The sequence below is a fragment of the Pseudochaenichthys georgianus genome, chromosome 21 (genome assembly GCF_902827115.2).
Source record: "Pseudochaenichthys georgianus chromosome 21, fPseGeo1.2, whole genome shotgun sequence".
Taxonomy (NCBI): Eukaryota; Metazoa; Chordata; class Actinopteri; order Perciformes; family Channichthyidae; genus Pseudochaenichthys; species Pseudochaenichthys georgianus.
In genome coordinates this window covers 14,882,435-14,904,973 of record NC_047523.1, presented here as the reverse complement: position 1 = coordinate 14,904,973, position 22,539 = coordinate 14,882,435, and the positions used below count along the sequence as shown (strand labels likewise).

Here is a 22,539-nt window from a genome sequence, read left to right as displayed (position 1 = left end):
GGAAATACTGTTTTCAACCCGTAACTTTACTTGGAAGCTTGCCGCATATACACGTTCTCCTGACGAAATCTCAAATCATCTTCGTAATATCTATCAAACTATAGATCCTACATATCGACTGGACGTGGATTCTAAAAGTACAATATATACTTCTCGCTAGAAATCTAATCATAAAGCGTTTTAATGGCCAAACTATCCTACAATTTAGGATTTTACAGAGAGGGTTATTTGTGAATAAACAACCCTCTGTAACGTTTGCATTCAACGGGAGCACTCGAGGCCGACAATTTTCAAACGTAATTATAGGTCGTATTAAGCGCTTGAACAAATGACATATTTGGTCGTAATAAGGGCTTAAACAATCGACCCATTTGGTCGTATGAGTTGGAGGACTTGTTGGTTTTATGCGGACTTGAGGATGACGTTGAGGCATCTCTCGAGGAGGCGGGGACACATTTAGAGCCGGGGAAAGAACTTCCAGCTCTGTCACGGAGGGGAGAAGGAGGGGCTGTCAGGCCGCTCGCTTCTTCTTCCTCGACTGCTGGCCGAAATTCTGGGTTGGCTGCACCTGGGCTGCAGCCCAAACCGGAGATTTTCTAGGCCAACTCGCCCTCATCTCCTGCCTGGGCTGGGGACTCGGGGCGGGCTGCGACCTCTGCTGTCCTGGTACTTTGAACCTAGCAGAGCTCGGTGCAGCTTGGGCGAAGGGCCGCCATTGCAAAGGCAGCGGCTGGACCCTTCGAGGGAGACAGAGGTGGAGGGCCTCGTCTTCCTTCTTTTTCGACTCGCACTTCCTCTGCATGGAAGCGAGAGCGGAGCCGAAAATCCCCTCGGGAACGATGGGCATGTCAAGCACATCTTCCTTTTCCCGTTCTGGGAGGTTGGTGAGGTTGAGCCATCTAGCTCTTTCCTGCACCACCATGATCCCCATTATCTTGCCCGTGGCCTGGACGGCGCAGCGTTGGACACGGAGACAAATGTCTGTGACCGCGGCTATCTCGTCCAGAGTGGCCGGTCCAGGATTGCTCGACATATCCTCACAGAGCTCGGCTTGGTACGCGGTTAGCATCGAGGAAACGTTCAGAGTCCTGGCGGACAATGCTGCGGCTCTGTAGGCCCGTTCCGTCATGGTAGACTGGAATCGGTCCGTTTTTGCTGGCAGCGTGGGGTTCCTGCTTGGTGGCTGGCCCATCCTCGGTAGGAGGTGGGCTGCTACCAGCGGTTCCATAGGTGGTATGTGGAGCAGGCCGAGCCTCTCCATACCGTCACAGTCAAGGGAGTAGGCACCCTGGATTGGGGCCTTGTTGCTAAAGGGCCGGTCTCTCCACGAGACCGACACCTCATCCAACATCTCCGGGAAGACCGGAAGGAGTTGCCTCTTTGCCCTCGTTGTTTCCCCTCGTAACGGGACCTGGAGGTCTCCTTGGCCACTTTGGGCCATGGGATGTCTAGTCTGGCCGCAGCGTGCTGACACACGGCTTGTAGGTCCATACTGAGACAGGGCGAAGCTGGTGTGCTATCGCCCGGGAGAGCAGCCATCGCTCCCGGCTTTGCAGCCTGAGTCGATGACATGAAGATGTCGTCTTCCTGCTCATCCGAGTCAGACAGGAGGAACTCAGAGGTATACTCTTTGTCCTCCATGTAGTCTAACTCCAGGACATCTTCCGCGGGTGAAACCATGGTGAGGTCCAGCTGGGAGCCCCAGCTTGGTATAGCGTGGGGCCCCGTTCCCGTGTTTCTTGCCGCCACCGGATCTCGGCCTGATATGGCGCGGGATTCCGGTTCTGCGGGTGCCGCTGTCGGTGAGCCCCAGACCGCAGTGAGGGGCTCCATCTCTGCGGCAGACGTCCCCGTGTCTTGATTGCCGGTCGGCGGATCAGTGGACATGAGGGGGTCCCGTCCCGACAGGTTAACTTGTTGTGCTAACCTTCGGTGGAGGCTCTTCACGGTGAGGCGGGCACAATGTCCGCACGAGCCGGGGTTGTCAATGGCCTCCTGGGCGTGTTCCAGCCCGAGGCAGGACGAACAGATCTGGTGTGAGTCTGTGCCTGACACTTTCAACCCGCAACCGCAGCACCGAGCCTCCGAATTCCTGACTCCTCTGGTGTGAGGGAGAGAGGCGTCCATCTCGTTCGCCGTGAGGCGTGGAGAGGGCCCGCTCGTAACAGGTACGTGTTTACCGATCTGTCTTTAATCCGGGGGAAAAAGGACAGCGTGGGTCTTTTTCTCTCAAGGATATTACCTGGTATGGTAATATTCCTGTAATCCTTTTCTCCTCCGCGGAAGAGAGAAGAAAAAAGCGTCCCCGCTACAGTGGTGTCGGCAGTGAGGGGAAAAAACACAAGCTAGCAACTGGTGTGTTGCTAACTTGAAGTCAAAACCTTACCTTAACTCCAGAGGAAGAACGGCGAGGTTGACTATAATACTAACTGGTGTGTTAGTATCGTACGCTTCTGCGAGGCAGAATAGGGTAGCCGGCTAATGCCCGTCGACTGAAATTAGCTTTGGTTCAGTCTGTGGACTGTTAAGCTAGCCCGGCTACTATTAGAGATGTGCTCTGAAGCGAGAAGAGGTGTTTGAATGACGCATGCGTCGTGGCGCAAGCTACTTATAGGGGGTGATTTCCCCTGACGTTGACGTCAAGATCACCAGCCAATCAGGATTGGCGTAATGAGATTGATGCTTCTGTTTGCTCCGCGATGAGGCGCATCCCATAGTGAGACATCTCACTTCATGTTACTCTGAGTACTGGGGTTACGTAAGTAAGTAACCTATCGTGTTGCACAGCACGATTTTAAAAGCAATGTATTTCTACTGGTAACGTGTTTCGTGCCTGCAGGCTGCAGCACGTCTTTTTCTCTGGTCGGGTCGTGGAAGACCGGAAGCTGTGTGGTTCATAAAAACATGTTCTTACTCAATATCAAGCCACAGTTATTGCTTTTATTTTAAATCGTATAATTTCGGACTTTTGTTGTCGTCTGTGAGGAAAATAAATGGGGCTCAGAGCCTCAGGATACTGAAATCTGTATTTTTTAAATCTTTTTTTCCTTCTAATTTGTTATTCTTTTCAAAATAACACACTGTTATTTACTCACCAATAACACACAATTATCCTTGCTTTTATTTATTGGTTTAATTCCATAATCTCGGGCTTTTTTGGTGTCCGTCAGGAACTGATCGTGGAGAGTACCTGGCTGCTATTGCTGCATGCCATGTGGGCTTTGAGGGTAAGACGGCTAGCCAACATCCTTTGGTCTGCCGTTTTATGAAGGGAGCTCGCAGGCTCCTCCCTGTCTCCAGGTCACTGGTGCCCTTATGGGACCTGGCAGTGGTTTTAAATGGGCTCAGAATGACCCCATTCGAACCCCTGGAAGGAGCTGACATGAAACATCTGTCACTCAAGACAGTGCTGCTACTGGCCCTGGCATCCGCCAAGCGGGTCAGTGATATTCATGCGCTGTCTATACATCCTTCATGCACTCAGTTCGCCCCAGGGCAAACGAGAGTGTTGTTGAAGCCCAACCCTGCCTTTACACCAAAGGTGGTTGGTTCGTGTACCCCAATTGACATTGAGGCATTTCCTCCGCAGCTGGTTTCCTCCGGGGAGCAGCAGCAGGATCTGTTGTGTCCAGTCCGTGCTTTACACACACATATGGACAGATCAAAGGAGCTTCGTCTCAATGACCAACTCTTTGTGTCCTGGGCTAACCCTCACAAGGGCAAGCCTGTTACTAAGCAACGACTCTCCCACTGAATTGTGGAGGCAATTGCTTTGGCCTATACGAGTCAGAGTTTGCAAGCACCTTCAGGTCTGCAGGCTCACTCGACTCGGGGCCTGGCTACATCCTGGGCTTTGTTCAAGGGTGTTTCCATCCAAGACATCTGTGCAGCGGCGAGCTGGTCCTCGCCGCTCACTTTTGTCCGCTTTTACAGGCTAGACGTCTCCGCTCCAAGCGTGGCCCGAGCAGTGCTGGGCACCTTGTTGAGTCTACCTGTTAAGTTCTGGTTGATCGGTGATTTTCAAGATAAGCTCGTCTGGCAATACGGGAGCTACAATTTCCCATAGTGAGACATCGAGCAGAGTGTTATGAATGAGAACTATAGGTTACTTACGTAACCCCAGCACTCAGAGTAACATGAAGTGAGATGTCTCACCAGACGGCCCTCCTTGCTATGGTGAAGCGAGAAGAGGTGCTTATTTTTGAATGACGCATGCGTCGTGGCGCAAGCTACTTATAGGGGGTGAATTCCCTGACGCTGACGTCAAGATCACCAGCCAATCAGGATTGGCGTAATGAGATTGATGCTTCTGTTTGCTCCGCGATGAGGCGCATCCCATAGTGAGACATCTCACTTCATGTTACTCTTAGCCCTGGTGTTACGTAAGTAACCTATAGTTTTGCTTCACATAAAGATAGTAAGGGGAAAGAAATAGGCTAGCTGCTTCAGTTTTCTTTAAGTTCAGCTTTTGTAAAGATTATACAAACAAGATAAAAACGTGTTAAATAATAGGGCACTCGGATGGTTCAATCCTCTGGCAAGGCTGTCCATAAGGGAAACATAATTAGTGTTGCTGCCGCGTGAGTTGGATCTGCTCCAAAATGCATAAATTGTTCCTGGAACAATGTCAAGCTTCCAAAATGTCCTATGAAAATTGGGCCAATAGTTTTTACGTAATATAGCTGACAATCAAAGTAACAAACTACAAAAAGGTTAAAAAAAAAGCTGTGCTAGTATAAACCCCTGTTTTCAATAATTTGCTAAAACAGATAAATTGTCAGGTGGTTGTAGCTTAAAGGTGGGGTAGGTAAGTTTGAGAAACCGGCTCGAGATACACTTTTTGTTATATTCCATGGAATGCTCTTAACATCCCGATAGCAATGAATATCTAAAGTGCTTTGACAACAAATCCATAAAAAAATTTCATCTGTGGAAGCCGTAGTACTGTAAAAAGCACGACCAATCATCTGAGCCGGCCCGGCTAAAATAACTGGATGGCCTACCTGCCTGTCAGCCTTCCATCTGTGCAGAAACTTATCTCGTGCCCTCATTGGTCATGTGCACGTTCGTGTGTGTTGGAGGGCTCTGTGTATTTTCAAATTCTAGCGCACTCGAGCTGGTTTCTCCAAAATGACTTACCCCACCTTTAATACTCAGCATACCAACATAAGAGTGGTATCCAACTTTGCACCTGAAAACGATTTGCTGCTGTGGCTCAGGGGGAAATGCCGTCTACCAATCGAAGGATGAGGAGTTTGATCCCCAGACCCTGCAATCAGTATTTTTAAATGTCCATGAGGAAGATACTAAAAGATGCCCTATTATGCTTATGGTTTCATAACTAACCCTTAGTTTGTTGTATCGGTTTTAGTGCATGTAAATGGTCTACAAAGGCTAAAATCCCCAAATTCACGCCAGACGAATTGCGTCGTCACGCCAGACGACAGTTCTCCATTTGACTCCTCTGTTTACTACTGGCTATCTCTTCAACACATTGTGCGTGATATGCTTATGGTCAAGATATTTCCAAAACATCGGTTAACCAATCAGAGCAGACTGGGCGAAAACAGAGGGTGAAACATGATGGTGCAGCACAACAATAAGGCACTTTCTATGTTTAAGTGTATGTAAGTTGCCTTGGATGAAAGCAACAGCTAAATACTGTACAATGTAATGTAATAGCAAGCAGCCATTATATTTACTTAATTTTAACAACAAAAGTTCAATCTCTGCTTTCATGCTTGGAAGAAAACCATGGTTACTTTGGTCCTTTGTCACACTTGTAAAGTGAAAGGTGATGAAGTATATTAATGCTATTTCCACTGTAAAAAGCTCCTATTGGGTGCTTGGACTTTGGTGCATTTTACACAGTAGTGCAGTGATGTGCATTCATTCGTTTGCAGCGTCCCCCCCTTTAATGCCATGAACTTTTTAAGATTTACTTAATTGTTGCACAAATAGCAACGCAGGTTGCATGGATACCATTTAATGCATGCACACGACTATGAAGAACCTAAACCAAAGTTACTGTCACCCTGGGATCTGGTACATCCCAAATTAAGTAGAAGGTACTCTGACAGGATTTATGAACAAAGGTCAGGAATAATTACAACATATAGTAATTTAAAGATAGCTTGTGGCTTTTTTCGCTAAATCCCTCGTCTTCCATCTCTGGCTAGCGTTGGCCTTTCTCGACTTCGCTCTTTTTTCTCCGCACTGCAGTATATTAACTGACAGAAGTTATGTTTGTCACACCCTTGCTCTCTGTGTCTCTCTGACTAGGGAGTTCAAGCCAGGTTCATGTTTCTTGGAGAGTATTTTGGACACGGCTGACGAAAATGAGCAAAGCAGAGGAGAGCGCGGCGGACCAGAGGTCAGTCAATTACAAGGCTCAACTCTAGTAACAAACTTCTAACACAAATTCTTGGCTCGGTGTGTGTGTGTGTGTGTGTGTGTGTGTGTGTGTGTGTGTGTATGCGTGCGTGCGTGCGTGCGTGTGTGTGTGTGTGTGTGTGTGTGTGTGTGTGTGTGTGTGTGTGTGTGTGTGTGTGTGTGTGTGTGTGTGTATTTGCATAGAAGAAAATAGAGCAGTGTGCACAAGGCTGTCAATAACCACAGGTGTGTGTCTGTTCTTTTGTGCACATGTTTTGTGATTTTGTGTGAAATGTGAAGAGCAGGCAGGGCAAGATAAAACAGTGCAAAGGGAGGGACAGCTGTGCAATTACACCAGAGGGAACTGAGACAAATGAAAGGGCTTCAAGTTAAGACAATCAGTATTCCAGATCGATGGCATCTGTGATTGAAGTGTTTGAAAAAGAGAAAGTTCAAAACTAAAATGAAAGCATGTTTTCTCTCCATTTCCTTTCTTTGTCTGAGTCCTTTGACCCCGGCAGTGTTGGAAAGAAACCAAGCACATTTACTTGAGTCACTTTTTGTACATGAGTTTTTGCATTTTATGCTACGTCGTGCTTTTACAGTACTACACTTCATTAATGTTGAAGTAAATATTGTACTTTTTAGCCACTTCATTAAGTGGAAAAGATTAGTTACTTTGCCGGTTTATATTATTAAACCGAATAATACATTTTGACCTACTATTATGGATCATGGAAGATCATTAAAGGATAGCTTCTCCTTTACTAGCTGCTAAATTAAAATGGTGTTTACATTAATGGTCCAATAAGTATACAAATCCTGTGATAATTTTAGTTTTGGTACTTTAATATGTTTTGATGTAAATACTTTTATGCTTTTACTTAGGTAACATCTTAAAAGCCAGACTTTTACTTGTAACATACAATTATTGTATTACTATTTGTACTAGTAGTAAGAGACCCTTTACTAAAAGGGACTTTTTTGCAGTTTTCCCTTCCCTTTAGTGTGTTTTGTAGTTTTTTGTGCATGTATATGGTCTGCAAAGGCTAAAATCCCAAAGTTCCCTCCAAAAGTGGTTTCTCTCCCACACACTGCCCTCCCTTCCTGAAATGCCTCCATTATAGTCCTTTGTTTACTTCTGTAGCATTGTGACATAACTATGTAACACTCGCGCTTCTATTGGCTAGCGCTCCAACACATTGTACTCAAGCAGTTGACCATTCACAAAAAAGCCGGCCAGCTAACCAATCAGAGCAGACTGGGCTCTGGTTTCAGACAGAGGGTAAAAAGAGGTGCTGCAGCATAGGCAGTATCAATGAATGAATGAATGAATGAATGAATGAATCAATCAATCAATCAATCAATCAATCAATCAATGTGTATTTATATAGCCCAATATCACAAATGTTACATTTGTCTCAGTGGTCTTCACAGTGTGTACAGAATATCAGTATGACAATACGACACCCTCCGTCCTTAGACCCTCACATCGTACAAGGAAACACTTCCGGAGAAAACCCACAGTTTAAAGGGAAAAATGGGAGAAACCTCGGGGAGAGCAACACAGGAGGGATCCCTCTCCCAGGACGGACAGACGTGCAATAGATGCCGTGTGTAAATTGAAGAGATAATACATTTGTAACATAGGTAGTCCAAATGTTTGGAAATGCATGTGTGTATAATAGGAAGATGAATCCACGAGGATATCCATCCAGGACTTATGATCCAGGACCACAGCCACGACTCAAGATCCAGGGCTCGTGATCCAGGGCACTGGACCGCAGGATCATCCATGACTCCGGATCCCGGCGTATATACTGTAGACACCAAAAAGAAAGACATTTGGGGAAGCTGGGTTAATCGGAACATGAGAGTACACGGGTATAGACAGAGAGAAGGAAGAAGTAAGATGTACCCCGACAAACTAAGCCTATATCAGCAAAACTAGGGGCTGAATCTAATCAGCCCTAACTATAAGCTTTATCAAAAAGGAAAGTCTTAAGCGCACTCTTAAAAACGGATAGGGTGTCTGCCGCCCGAACACAAACTGGAAGCTGATTCCACAAATGTGGAGCTTGATAAGAAAAAGCTCTGGCTCCCATTGTACTTTTAGAGACTCTAGGAACAACCAACAACCCTGAATTCTTGGAACGCAATGCCCTAGTAGGACAGTAGGGTATAATGAGTTCTTTAAGGTAAGATGGCGCCTGCCCATTAAGGGCTTTGTAGGCGAGAAGAAGAATTTTAAATTCTATCCTGTGTTCTATAGGGAGCCAGAACAGGAGTAATGTGGTCCCTTTTCCTAACTCTGGTTAGTACACGAGCTGCAGCATTTTGAATCAGCTGAAGCGACTTGACTGACTTCTTGGTACACCCTGATAATAAGGAGTTACAATAATCCAGCCTTGAAGTAACAGTATGAGAAAAATAAAGACCTTTCTGAACATTATAGCATGTAGACATGTCACATAATAGGACCTGTAAGAGTACTTCTTCCACCTCTGTACTTGGCTAAATCAACAATATTACACTTTTTGGAATCTTTGACAAAAGGATATCATTTTTTGAATGGATTTCTTCCCTATGATTGGCATATATTATTCTCTTATTTACAATCTTAATAATCTACAAACCGCACAACCACTAATGCCATGCTGTGGATCTAATGTGTGTTGTACCTTCCAGTGCCAGTGACACATCACCGTGAAGTTTGCTGACGACACGACCGTCATTGGCCAGATCACGGACGGCGACGAGATGGCGTACAGAGAGGAGGTCGAAAACCTCACATCTTGGTGCCAGGATAACAACCTCCATTTTCATTTCATTTCAAATCTTTAGTCAACCAGATTGGTTCCTTGAGATCATAAATCTCTTTTTCAAGGGAGACCAGCATCTCAATGTCAGCAAAACCAAGGAGCTGATTGTGGATTACAGGAAGCAGCAGAGAGAGGGACACGCCCCCTTCGCCATCAATGGGACTACAGTGGAGAGAGACAGCAGCTTCAGGTTCCTCGGTCTCCACATCACTGAGGACCTGACATGGACTCTTCACACTACCACCATCACCAAAAAAGCTTGACAGCGGCTCTTCTTCCTCCGCAGGCTGAGGAGGTTCAACATGGACTCCAGGATACTCTGCAACTTCTACAGGTGCACCATAGAGAGTATCCTGACTGGCTGTATCAAGGCCTGGTACGGCAGCTGCACCGCCCTCAATCGTAAGGCTTTACAGAATTCCTCGACCCCAAATGTGCCAGAAACCATGTATTGATCAACATTGTAGGCCAAAACATTGAAAAGCTCATGTCGACCCATGTATTTTCTTCATCGGGGTCCCGCTTTCTCAAGTCCCGACCCAGGTCCCAATTCATGTCCCTTATCCATTGGCGGTCCAGCCGACACCTGTTTCGTCCGGGGTCCTGCAAACTCCATGTCCTGTGTCGTTGGGGGTTCCGCTGAGGGTCCTGCCAACACCATGTTCTGTCCTGTTCGGAGTCCCGCCGACACCTGCTCTGCCGGGTTTCCTGCCAACTCCCTGCCAATTCCGGTTCCGTTGGGGGTCCCGCCAACTCCTGCTCCCGGTGCTTCCGCCGGTGGCTCCGCCGGTGGCTCCGCCGGTGGCTCCGCCGGCTATGAACTCTGTCCTGCCGGGTGTCCCGCCGACACCAGATCCTATTCCGCCGGTGATCCAGTCGGCCACGAACCCGGCCTGTCCTTGTGCCCGGCTCCCTGATTATGCCCGCCGGGCCTTAGCCGCTTCTGTGCCTCTGCCGTGCCACAGAGCCATCCGCCCGAGTCCCCCTCCTTGAACTCTGCCTTGCCCCGGGCCATCCGCCCGAGACTCCCTCCTTGAACTCAGCCTTGCACCCGGGTCGTCCGCCCGAGACCCCTTCCTGGTCCTCTGCCTTGCCCCCGGGTCGTCCGCCCGAGAACCTTTCCTGGTCCTCTGCCGTGCCCCCGGGCTGTCAGCCCAAACCCACCCTCCGGACCCCCTTCATCCATCCGTACCTTATGGGGGGGGGGGAGTTATGACACGATTTTAGTTTTTGTCTGTCTAGTCATGGTTTTATTTTGAAATTCTGTTCTACCTGTGTCTTGTTTTCCTTCCTGTGTTTGCCCTCCTGTGTCTGATTGTCTCATTGTGTTCACCTGCTGCCCTTGTGTTTCTACCTCCCCTGCCCAGCTGTGTCTTGTCCTTTGATTACCCTTCTGTGTATTTAGTCTTGTCTTCCCCTATGCTCCATGTCGGTTTGTTGTCTTTTCTCACCCTCCATGTTTGTTACTTACCTCGTGCTACCTGTTTATGATTCATGGTTTTTGTCTTGTTTTTTCATGTCAACAGCTTTTTAAATAAACCTCGCTTTTGTTTTTAAACCCGCTTCCCTTGTTAAACTGCATTTGAGACCTAATATTCCCGAACCTTGACAGAACTTTTGAAACAACATCTGTTAAAGACCTGGGGCCTATACTACGAAGCTGGTTCAACCTAACCTGGATATGTTTGAGTTAGCCGGTTGGCCTAATCCAAAACATACGCGCTCTCGCTAAACTGTACTACGACGCTGGTTATCAAGTGGATCGCTCAAGCCAGCCGTGTCCTATCTAGTTAGGTGCGCGTTCACATGAAAGGGGTGGTATTTGGAGCATTCGACCAATCACAAACATGGAGAAGCGCACTGACAGCGCAGCGTCATACTTCCTGAATGAAAAGTGAACGTTAATACTAGTCAAAAATGAAGAAGTTAAACTTTAAACATCCATGACTTAAACACTTTATCCAGGATAAAAGCCACAGAGCTGCACCTGCAAGGTGAATACAGCTGGAAAAAGAAAAAGTGTTTGAATGCGTACATTAACAGGTTTATGATATCACTGCCCCGTCTAAAACACGATCTGACTTTAATTACATTTGTCTCGAGTGTTTCCTCAACTTAATGTGTTGCTTAAAATAATACTTCTGCATTAGTGTTGCACGGCCAGATACGGCTCAGCTGACTCAGATAAGGAGATATATGATGAAGTGATATGCCGCGGACTGTACTTAATGTACTCTGATCCAGTTACTTATGTTGTGGCCGATATGTAAGTAAGCTTTCTTAACGCTAATGTTATAATAGTCAGATTGCTCTGAAGATGGGAGGTGATATTATATTAATGTTCACGTTCACACAGTCGGTGATTTTTGCCGGCCGTCTTTCCTGCAACGGCAGCTTTTCTGTATTTCGTTTCTCCTGTAATATGACTTGATCGCTTTAAACTCCGCACACTGAGCTCTGATTGGTCAGCAGGCAGTGCTTTCACTGAGTTGATCTCTTAGCCTGCAACCTAACCTGGTCCCGACCAGGTTAGCCGCTAAGCATAAGTTACCATGGAGATCTAGCCTGCTAAAAAGAGAACCAGCTTTGTAGGACCGGAAAGCCGGAGTTTCCCCTGAATTTAGCCGGCTAAGCGAAAATCCTGCTTCGTAGTATACCCCCCTGTACTGTTGAAACAACATCCGTTAAACACCTGCAACTGTTGAAACAACATCCATAACATTTCATCTGCCTGCAATTGAGAAATTATTTATGTGTTTATCTAATATATCATATTCCAATAACTTGCATATAGACTCTTATTGCACTATTTCACTTTCACTTTTTTAAAGTATTTTCCTCTTTGTATTTACTATTTACTATTTACTTGCACTATATTTGTCTGTTTACCTGTTTTATTGTGTTGTTGTTGGAGGAGCCTGTGACCTAAGATTGTCATCGTCATAACTACACTGTAGCTATGTTCGTATGACAAAATAAAAAAATCTTGAACCTTGAACATGCAGGGTATTAGAGCAGTCACGTAGCTGTTTCTTGCTATTTTATCTGTGTTGTAATCCCCATGCCGAAACCCCAGTGTGGTTGTTATCAATTAACCCATCACTGCGGGGAATGAAGTAACCTGGGGTTGTGAGAACTTGCTTTATTTTGGTTCATCCTGACGATTCACAGAATGTACAGAGAACACATGCCTGAGGGGAGGTAAAACTTCACGGAGGATCCTTGAACAAAACATTCTAAAAGTCTGTGATTTTCTTATTTCTCCTTGTGAACGGAAAATAATATTTATTGGGTTGTATTTTTTGGGAAAGAGCAAAAGAGTCAGATTATATCATCTTGGTTAAACCAAAGGTACTGCAGTAATTTAATCAGCTCACTTGGAATGGTATTACATTTCATTTTATCAAATTGCCACAAAAACAACATGGATAGATTTATAGTTATTTTTGGAAAAAAACTATCACAAATGTTATTTTATTATGTGTGTTATATACATTATAACACCAGATGCTTTATATTTATAAATATATTATGTTATAATGTTCTAACATTTAACATATTTGAAAGGTTTCAGACCTAACTTTGACATGTATCACACTGTGAAACCCATCAAGACATGTTTCTCTGATTTTAACTAAAGTCAAAATAATTCAAATATTCTGCCTTTTTTAACAAAAATATAAGGTTTGCCTGATTGGTTAGCTGACTGGCTCTGTTGCAATTGGTCAACCACTTAGAGAGGTCTTGCCTCTTGGCCTATCACATACTATACGTAACTATAAGCAATTTAAAACACTAAACAGACCACCACACCAAAGAACAGCATTGAATGTGTTTTATTATTATTGATCTGAAGAAGTTGTCTGTAACTTGTTTGGAAAAGTAGTGGAATGGATGAGACTACCTACTCTGATAACGTGAAGGCTCTGTTCAAAATGCTAAATATGTATAGATTCGCACAGAGACAAACACACAAACACAAATAACTCACTCAGAGTTTTGGTTCAGAAGAATCAGTAATGCTTTTCTTCATGCCTTACTAACCCCTAGATATCTCTAATTGGGGAAGAATACACACGCTTGTTTGTTTGTGTACATTGAGTGTGTGTGTGTGTGTGTGTGGTGCGTGCGTGCGTGCGTGCGTGTGTGTGTGTGTGTGTGTGTGCGTGTGTGTGTGTGTGTGTGTGTGTGTGTGTGTGTGTGTGTGTGTGTGTGTGTGTGTGTGTGTGTGTGTGTGTGTGTTTTGACATATGTGTTTTTCTGTGTTTGTATGCATAATTCAACTATAAAGGGTCACAAGGTAGCAGGCAGAGCCAACTCAAGACTGCATTTACAAAGTCTTAACGTGAAGAACGAGATTGCCATAAAAAGATCTGATGGACAATAATATGAGTTAGTAAGCTAATACTTTGATAAAAATATGTATTCATTTTTCTCGCATGCATAAAAAGGAATGCTAACTTACAAGCACACAGACAAACAAAAGCACACAAGGTCTGATCCTTGGCTATATAGAGCAGAATGAAGGCATGCCAAATGAAGGATAGCTTAAGCTTTATTGTAATGATCTTACTATGGTGTATTCCACTTGATTTCAATCAACTTTAATTTTCATTTGGTGATACCTTTTTTTAATCATGGTATGATAACCAGCAGTCCTCTCAGTGCTGTCAGTCATCCAGAGTATGCTAGACGTGTAGTACTAAATGAACTGCCTGTTACAAGGACGCCATCTTGTGTTCAAAATGAAGAATTTCAGTCAATGTTGTGTGTGTGTGTGTGTGTGTGTGTGTGTGTGTGTGTGTGTGTGTGTGTGTGTGTGTGTGTGTGTGTGTGTGTGTGTGTGTGTGTGTGTGTGTGTGTGCGTGTGTGTGTGTGCGTGTGCGTGCGTGCATTTGTGTGAGTTAGAGAGTATGCAAGTGCTGCCTGTTTTTCAGATTGACTGCCTCCTGATTGGCCCAGTGTGCTGATTGTTGCTTCCTGATTGGCCCACAAGATGACATTACTCCTTTTTTTTTTACTCCTGCAGCATGTCAGTCACTCTACTCTGCACTCTCTCAATTCTCCTGCTCCAGACAGAGAGACATCATTTTGAGTATCTAGTGGTCTGTGTATTGGTGTGTGAGTAGTGTTCATCTGTAGGCCTGTGTGGCACATTTGGTTTTGAATGTGTTACCTGTAGATGCAATGGTGAGAAGCCCTTTTTGTTTGACTCCTGTGATTCTGTGTCTTCTCCTGTTTTGATGGTAAAAGCTTAGGTTAGAAACTAGTAATCTGTTTGGTTTAGTAGAAGCTGCACACATGTTACTGAGGTCAAAGGTCAATGAATGATGCCTTTATGGCTGTGTTGTGCAGAGAGGTTATCTCCCACTCAATTTCCCCAAATGTCCTTGCACTGTATGCTGATCACAAGTTGTCCCATGCACATCTGCGAAGACTCCTGGAAGCTGCGTCTGCTTCCCATCAAGGCATTCCACGACTGTTGTTACACAAAGAAACATGTTTATTGTCTCTGTCCTAAAAAGAAAGAACCTGCCCTGTCTCACACAGAAATGAGCCAAAGCAGCCACAATAGACAGCAGATCTCCCCCCCGACACACCAACCACCCTCATCTCCCACCAACCTCTGTCGGCCATGTTTTCACAACCCAAGATAACATAGGGAAGGGGAGGAGACAGTTTCAGAGTTTGATAAATGACACAATACCGAGGAAGACGTGACAGAGAGGGATGTGGGACAGATGCGGGGAGTTTCGGGGAGGCGGGGGGTAAAAGACATGAGATACATTGCGAGGTCATCTCAGTGTTTATCCACCCACGACAACGATGGGGGTCAGCGAGTGTTTCTCAAGGCAGCAAGTGTTATTTCAGGATGTTGCAATGATGACAGGTTTCCTTGAGGAAAGCGCTCATATTTTCTCTAACAGTATATTTCTGAAGGAGGATATTTGCCAAAATACATTTTTTTTTTTAAAAAGCTAGCCGGGCTTTATCTGCAGGGCAATTTATCTGGCTTAACGTTCATGTTTGGGGAACAACCCTGTGCGTGATAAGTCTTACTCCTGATGTGTTTTGTTGTACAGTAAATGTCATTTTAGGGTCCTGAGGCAAGCTGGGTCTAAAAGACTGAGATGCAATGTCTTGCACATAATGGACTATTAAATCTCTTAGCATTGGCATGCTAGCTGGGTGGCCCGTGGAACTTGTGCAGCAGCTGAGCCATCACCTCCAGGGCCTGCATTAACTCATAAAGATCACTGTCTCTCCAAAACCACACCGAGCCAAAGCGGAGGTCATGTGTGCGCGCGTGTGTTCATGTGGATGTGTGCAAATGCGAGAATCTTGAAAGCATGTCAAATTATACTTTTAGTGCATATTTCATGTTTAAAACAAGCAAGATTGCTTAATTTCACTGTCTGTATTAAACATATGTGTGGGTTTCTCCCACTCCTGTAATTACAGTCGTTGCTATCAGATGAAAATCCGAGTTGATCTCGAGATGTGCTCTTTGTGTAAGCAACATCTCACTGCTAGATTGATGGAGAATTGGAGGAGTTCACACAAATGGAGGAGCATTATAGTGTCGGGTTACCTCTAAGTTCTCTCTGTGTGTCTCGTTTTCCCTCTTTATCTGTCTCTCCTAGTTTCCCTCCTTCCCCTTTTGCTCTATGCATTAATAATATCCCCTCCCTTGTCACTCATTTCCCCAAACACACATTTCTTAGTTTTTCTATCCATGTTTTAAGGTTTTGTTCTTGTTTTTCAGCAAGGGAACACACACACAAACACACACACATGTACAGGTACTGCATGGTGAATAAAGGCAGCAGACCACCTAGGACTCTAGGAGGAATCTACTTATCTGACTGATCTTCGGAAATGACTGTCTGCAGCATATCACTATAGATCCATTTACTGTGGCAACCCTTCATTAATGCTGTGTGTGTGTGTGTGTGTGTGTGTGTGTGTGTGTGTGTGTGTGTGTGTGTGTGTGTGTGTGTGTGTGTGTGTGTGTGTGTGTGTGTGTGTGTGTGTGTGTGTGTGTGTGTGTGTGTGTGTGTGTGTGTGTGTGTGTGTGTGTGTGTGTGTGTGTGTGTGTGTAAAACATCTAAAGTAGTGCCCTTGTTGCACTCTGTAGGCATGATTTCTTGGAAAAATACAGCCATTCTAACCTGGCTGCACACACAGAAAGACACACTCACACACACACACACACACACACACACACACACACACACACACACACACACACACACACACACACACACACACACACACACACACTGACAAAGACAGACACATGCAGCCACATGCACACAGATGTCGACAGACTACCATATTTATACCAATGCTCTAATAACTATATCTCCTCACTTGTCTATTTTCTCTGGCTTCCCCCATGCAGCAGTGTATGCCTGTAGAGCTTTAAGACAGTGAGAGAGAAGAGGAGAGGAGGCTAGTGGAGAGGGGACAAAACAAGATAAGCAGAAGGGAGGAGAGGAGATGAAAGTTAAAGGACATAAGTAGAAAAAGGGACGAAGAAAGAAAAGATTGGGACAGCATACATGTGGAGACAAAAGGAAAGAACAAGGAAGGGTGATGAGAGGAAACAAGATGAGAAGGGAAGAAGAAAAGACACGAGATGATGGGAGACAAGATGAGGAAAGGAGAGACAAATTGAGGGAATTGAGGAGGTAAAACAACAAGATGAGGACAGGAGCCGAGAGAACTAAACAAGATGAGGAGAGAATGACACAGAGAAGAAAAGAGAAGTGAGATAAGTATATTAGAGGAGAGGAGAGAGAAAAGACAAGACAAGAACTGGAGAAAAGACGAGGAGAGCTAAGCAAAGGAAAGGAAAGGACCCAAGAGAGAAGGATAGGAAGAAATGGAGGAGGAAATAAAGGCATATAAAGAGACAATAGGAGAGGGCAAAGGATCTACAGAAGGGAAGATATGAGGAGACAAGTGCCCCATGGTATTTTCTTCCACCTCTCCATGTCTTAAACTGGCCCAACTTTTCTACACACCACCGTGCAACAAATTCCAGGAAAATATGAACTTGTGTCAACTTGTACAGCTTAAACCAATTCAGGCTGACTTTTTTTTTCCTCTTTGTCTTTTCCTTTCTACGGTAAAGATACCTCAAAACAACACCTCTTTTTGCTGAGTTGCAGAAGGGATCTAGTTTGGTGATAACCATCACTGAAGTTAAAACCTGACTCGGCCCTGTGCCTGTTTTTTAATAAGTCTCTAAATATGTGATGTCTATATTTTATTTGGCTGCTTTGATCGATTATTTAGTAAAGAGGTTTGACATGGAATGTTTCTGTATAAATACAAAATGTTGAATTGACACATGTTGTGCATGGAGTCTTTGTACTTTGTTAATTGTATGCGCACCTGTGTATGTGAACATACAGTAGTTTGTATTCCGTACAAACATACTGAAACATTCATCACTATTCAATTAAGAAAAGAAGGGTCTCATCAAGTCATATCTGTGGCCAACAGGATCACATGTGTTACAACGGCCCAAAACACTACCATTGGAAGAAACGTCCAGCAGTTTAAAACATTTTTAAGACATTCAGGAATTATAAAGTTGGTCAACTGTCACTCATTCATAATTGAAAGTGTTATGTCTATAACATAGACATAGTATATGTGAAATGTGAAATGTATAATGACCCAATAAGCTATATTAGCTAGCTAGCTTCCAGAAAATAAATAATATCAGAAGGAATCATGCGATCACATTGTTAAAACAAGCCAATACAACGTACATTTTAGGTTCGTTTCCTAAAAGTGGGCCAAATGTATAAAACCCGAACGTCAACAACTGCTCCGGTCACAGCTCTTCGCATCACCTTTTAGTGACCCTGTTTCCGTTTTTTTATTTGCAACGTTTTGTTTATGCATTGTTTTTATTAAAATATTCCACATGGCTCGTCAAGTTGGTAAATGGTTTCTAAATGTTGCTGATGTGTTGTCAAGTTGTGAAGACTTTGAAAGTGTCTCCTAATGGAAGTGTTTTGGTCTGTTGTACAGATTTGCACGGGTTGGCCGCCTTACACATCCCAGACAAAAAGATGAGATGATATGAAAACAAGAATGTTTTACTTTTTATTTGAATAGATTATTGAATGTGAGTCAAACGGTAGTTCTATGCAAGACGAAAAATATAACATAACATCCAGATATGAAAATACTTCTGATGAATAACAAAATGAAGAGCATAATGAAATGTAAACCAAACATGGACAATATAAATCTTTAAATAGATGAAAAATCAAGGGGACAATGATTTGACACAAACAAAAGCCAAGATGAATTGAATTGAATTATTTAGTTATATACTGTATAATATTTTTTATGACATTATTTACATCATGCTGACAACGCCATTCTGCGCCTTGCTTTTAATCACTTGCTATACATGCTGTAGTTTATTCCAAACCTGTACGTCTAGGTTCTTTGAATGTGCTTAACTGAAGACATTAGATTTATGTCACTAGACCGGTCAGATAAATAAGTGCACAGTACACACAGCACCGTCATTGTGATTTCTTTCTTGAGTCATTCTTGTATTCTAATAAAGTTATAAAAATGAAACCTTTCAAACTTAACATCAGCCAGACATGCCATATTATGACTACTGTAGCTCAATTGTTGCTCATATTTACCACCATCATGCTGCCTTTTATTTACTAAATGAAAGTTACAGTAACAATGACTAAAAGAAAATCATGTCACCAAGATACCATGTAAGATACCTTAAATACCATGTAAGTATGTATATTACGTCCATTCCATTAACACTGTGTTTGCATTTTTTATTTTATGATCTCAATAAAATATTAAATACATGTGTGTTCTTTCCACAAAAAAATACAAACAGCTGTTGCTGCAATAATCATCCTACAGTAATCCTACTGTAACAGTTTAATAAGTTGCACAGGTTCAATGTGCAAACAATTAAAGTCATTGTGTTGACATGACATAGGGGCCTTGGTCATGTATGGATTTAAGCTTAAAATGGATGAGTGATTCCTTCTTGCTTTCACTTTATCAATCTGTCTGTGTTTCCTGTTTTATTTTGAAAAGTGATCACCCTTTGCGTTATGTCAGTTCCTGCCTGTATGATTACCTTATTCTTACAACCTGGTGCCTTTGTGTTTATCCCGCCCTCCCCAGCTGTGTCTTGTCCTTGTGATTGGCTCTGCACGTATTTAAGTCATACAGCCATCCTTACACTGGTCTTTTGTTTGGCTCTTCAAAAAGTCATACAGCAGATAATGAAAGAAACAGTAACGGTCGGATTTGAATTATGATAGCTTCCTGAAACACACACATTAAGATCAGAACGAGATGATTTTCCTTAAGGGAAAAACCGGAGACAATGTATTATTATAGCTCAGTATACTTACTGTACATTGTCTGGTAATAAAATCCAGGTGTAAATGAGATGACAGGTTTATATGGAACATACCTTCTCTGAAAAGGAACAAATAAAAGATCTTGTCTGCCTCACACAGAGACTGAGAGTCAAAGAGCAGTGTGCTTTTAATAACCAACATGATGCAGTTTAACATCAGACAGCTTCTGAAAGATATATAATGTCAACTGAAGGATACGGTGATAACTGGCCAAACTGCACAAACACATTTAAACACTTCCTCTCTCACACACTCACACACATATCCAAATACAGCATCAAACGAAAGCTAACATCCAAAGTGCATTATTACATTAGCCCTGTATATCATAACAGATAAACAAAATACATTATATACATTTTCTCCATACCGAACAATGTGAATGAAGGTTTCTCTTTTGGTTTAATAGAAACGGGCGACCGCAAAGGGTTTAGGTTATTGAAGGAGTCCATCATGTCCAAAGTGCTTCTGAGAGAGATGGAAGTGAGTAGTCTTGTCATCATATCTTTATATAAATAACAGTATTTGCTGCCAGGCCAGATCTACACCTTCAAAACATGGTGTTGACAGTGTTCTTCAAAAATGATACTGTGATACCCTTTCCCTTTTTCTGTATGCTTTTGACACAGTAGAAAATAGCAAGCAAGTAGTAGAGAGAAAAAAGACCAACATGTTTGCTAAATAGCCTAAAAAGCATGCTAAATAGCTGAGTTACTTGTTGTTACTAGCTAGTTGCTTATAGAATCGATTTAGCTCATATTTATTTAGATAGCTGCTTATTTCTTTAAACAATATTGTTGGGACTGCACTTAAACTAGCTTATTAGTGTAACAAGGTGGCTAGCTAGAGCTGATAAAAGCTGGCAGTTGTCACTTAACCTGACAAAACCAAAGGCTGCTTTTGTGTACCTCTTTTTGTCAGGGACCCATTGTTGCATATATTCCTAAGAACTTTGCCTGATAAATCCACGTGCCATGTGAAACAGGGAAGCTTGACAAGTGTATACAGGCTTAGCAACAACTCAAACTCTTTGGTATTAGAACACAGTTCACATTAAGCTCTGCTGTTGAACTATTAGTGGAAGTGACACTAAGAAAACCTCCTAGCAAAAGTCCTCCTCTTTCATTAATATGGAAAATACACATTTTCACATTCTTTGGTCCTTTTTCATATAAAAGAAAAAGAAAAAATTGTTAGTTTGGAAAGAAGCATAAGCAGTAAGGAGCAAGAAGAACCATTTCTCTGTTGACTTTCTATTACTTATTTAAACCACTTCCTATTGTTTCGATGTGGGTGCATTCACTTTCTGTACCTTTTGAACCTTTGGCAGCACTTTTTATTTCTCTTTGAATTCCAGGGAACCAAATAGCAACATTTTGTGGAGCAATATCAAAATGTATTTGCCATAAAAGTCCAAACCCTATCCTTCTTTAACACAAACCAAACTAAAGCAAACACCTCCAAATGCAATATAAGTAATATAAGTAATATAATCAACCAAGTCATATTGACTGCTGTCGACCTTACTTCATTAGTTCATCAGTGACAGAGACTAAGCTCTTTTTGGACCGAGCATTTCTGGCACTGGACCACACAACACCAGTGGAAACGACACAGACAGTTCTCCTCTATCACCACTGATTCCTCGCTGTAGCCGCGCTCGCAGCACAGCAGGTCGCAGCCGCTGATATCCATGGCTGTGCTGTTGCACATGCGCCCTCGTGTCCCCAGTGAACCAGTTTTTCGATTTGCAAGGCAGAAATCGGGCGACTCGTCTGAGTAGATCAGATCCTGCTTATCTGGTGGCTTAATGTTCTGGCCAACAGGGATCAGGGTCTTTCCGTCGTTGCCTCCCATTACCTTTGAAGCTCCATTGAAGCGCTCCAACAGGCGGTCGCCCACCTCACGGAAATGAGGCATCTTTTTCCAGCATGTGCGCAAGGTGCATGACCCCGACAGGCCGTGGCACTTACACTCTGTCCGCATGTAGAGCTTCACAGCCTGGAAAGGAGAATAAGGAATAGGAGGGTGTTGGATGGCAGGGGTAAGGAGAGAGGTGAGGGAGGGGAAATGGTGGATTAATATGGAGAAATAAACAAGGTTGATCAAATATAAAGAAATGTGACCAAAGGAACTTCAAAACTTCTAACCCAAAGTGAAACTGGACAGCTTTTTTTTTCAAATGGTGAGTTCTCTAAAGAAAGTCATTTATTTTGGTGTTTTTATGTTAAATCACAGACAAATCCACCAGGTCACATACACACCCACACACACACACCCACAACACCCACACACACACAACCACACACACCCCCACACACCTCCCCACACACACACACACACACACACACACACACACGCACACACACACACACACACACACACACACACACACACACACACACACACACACACACACACACACACACACACACACACACACACACACACACACACATCCACACACAAATGCACACAATGATAGGTAGGTAAGATAAAAGCCGACGCTATTCAGAAGGAATTTAACTCCCCACCCCCCTTCCCCCTCCATGTTGCCTCTGGCCTTCCTACATCTAACAAGCCTTGACAACAGATCATTCACTTATACTGCACATAATTAACCCATCACACAGACACACTCACACACACACACACACACACACACACACACACACACACACACACACACACACACACACACACACACACACACACACACACACACACACACACACACACACACACACACCTGCCGTTTCAAACACACATGCTTGCAAAACGTGTATACAAGTATCCACGCATGCTTGCACACAAACAGACATTTGCACGCATCACAGCACACTTATTTCTCAACCTCTGGGCATTTGTGTGCTGTTCTCTCCTTTAGTTGAAATGGTTTGTTTTCA

The 22,539-nt window shown here is 43.6% G+C and overlaps 1 protein-coding gene across 1 annotated transcript in view; it reads right to left on the bottom strand.

Moving 5' to 3' along the window:
* Window positions 1-18,447: 18,447 nt before the first annotated feature.
* The window catches only part of wnt6b (wingless-type MMTV integration site family, member 6b), a 29,214-nt gene continuing 25,122 nt past the window's right edge, over window positions 18,448-22,539 (bottom strand). Inside the window, exon 5 of the mRNA XM_034109381.2 lies at window positions 18,448-21,634. Coding sequence (XP_033965272.1) covers window positions 21,173-21,634 — 462 coding nt within the window. The 3' untranslated portion in view covers window positions 18,448-21,172. The remainder of the gene's footprint in view (window positions 21,635-22,539) is intronic.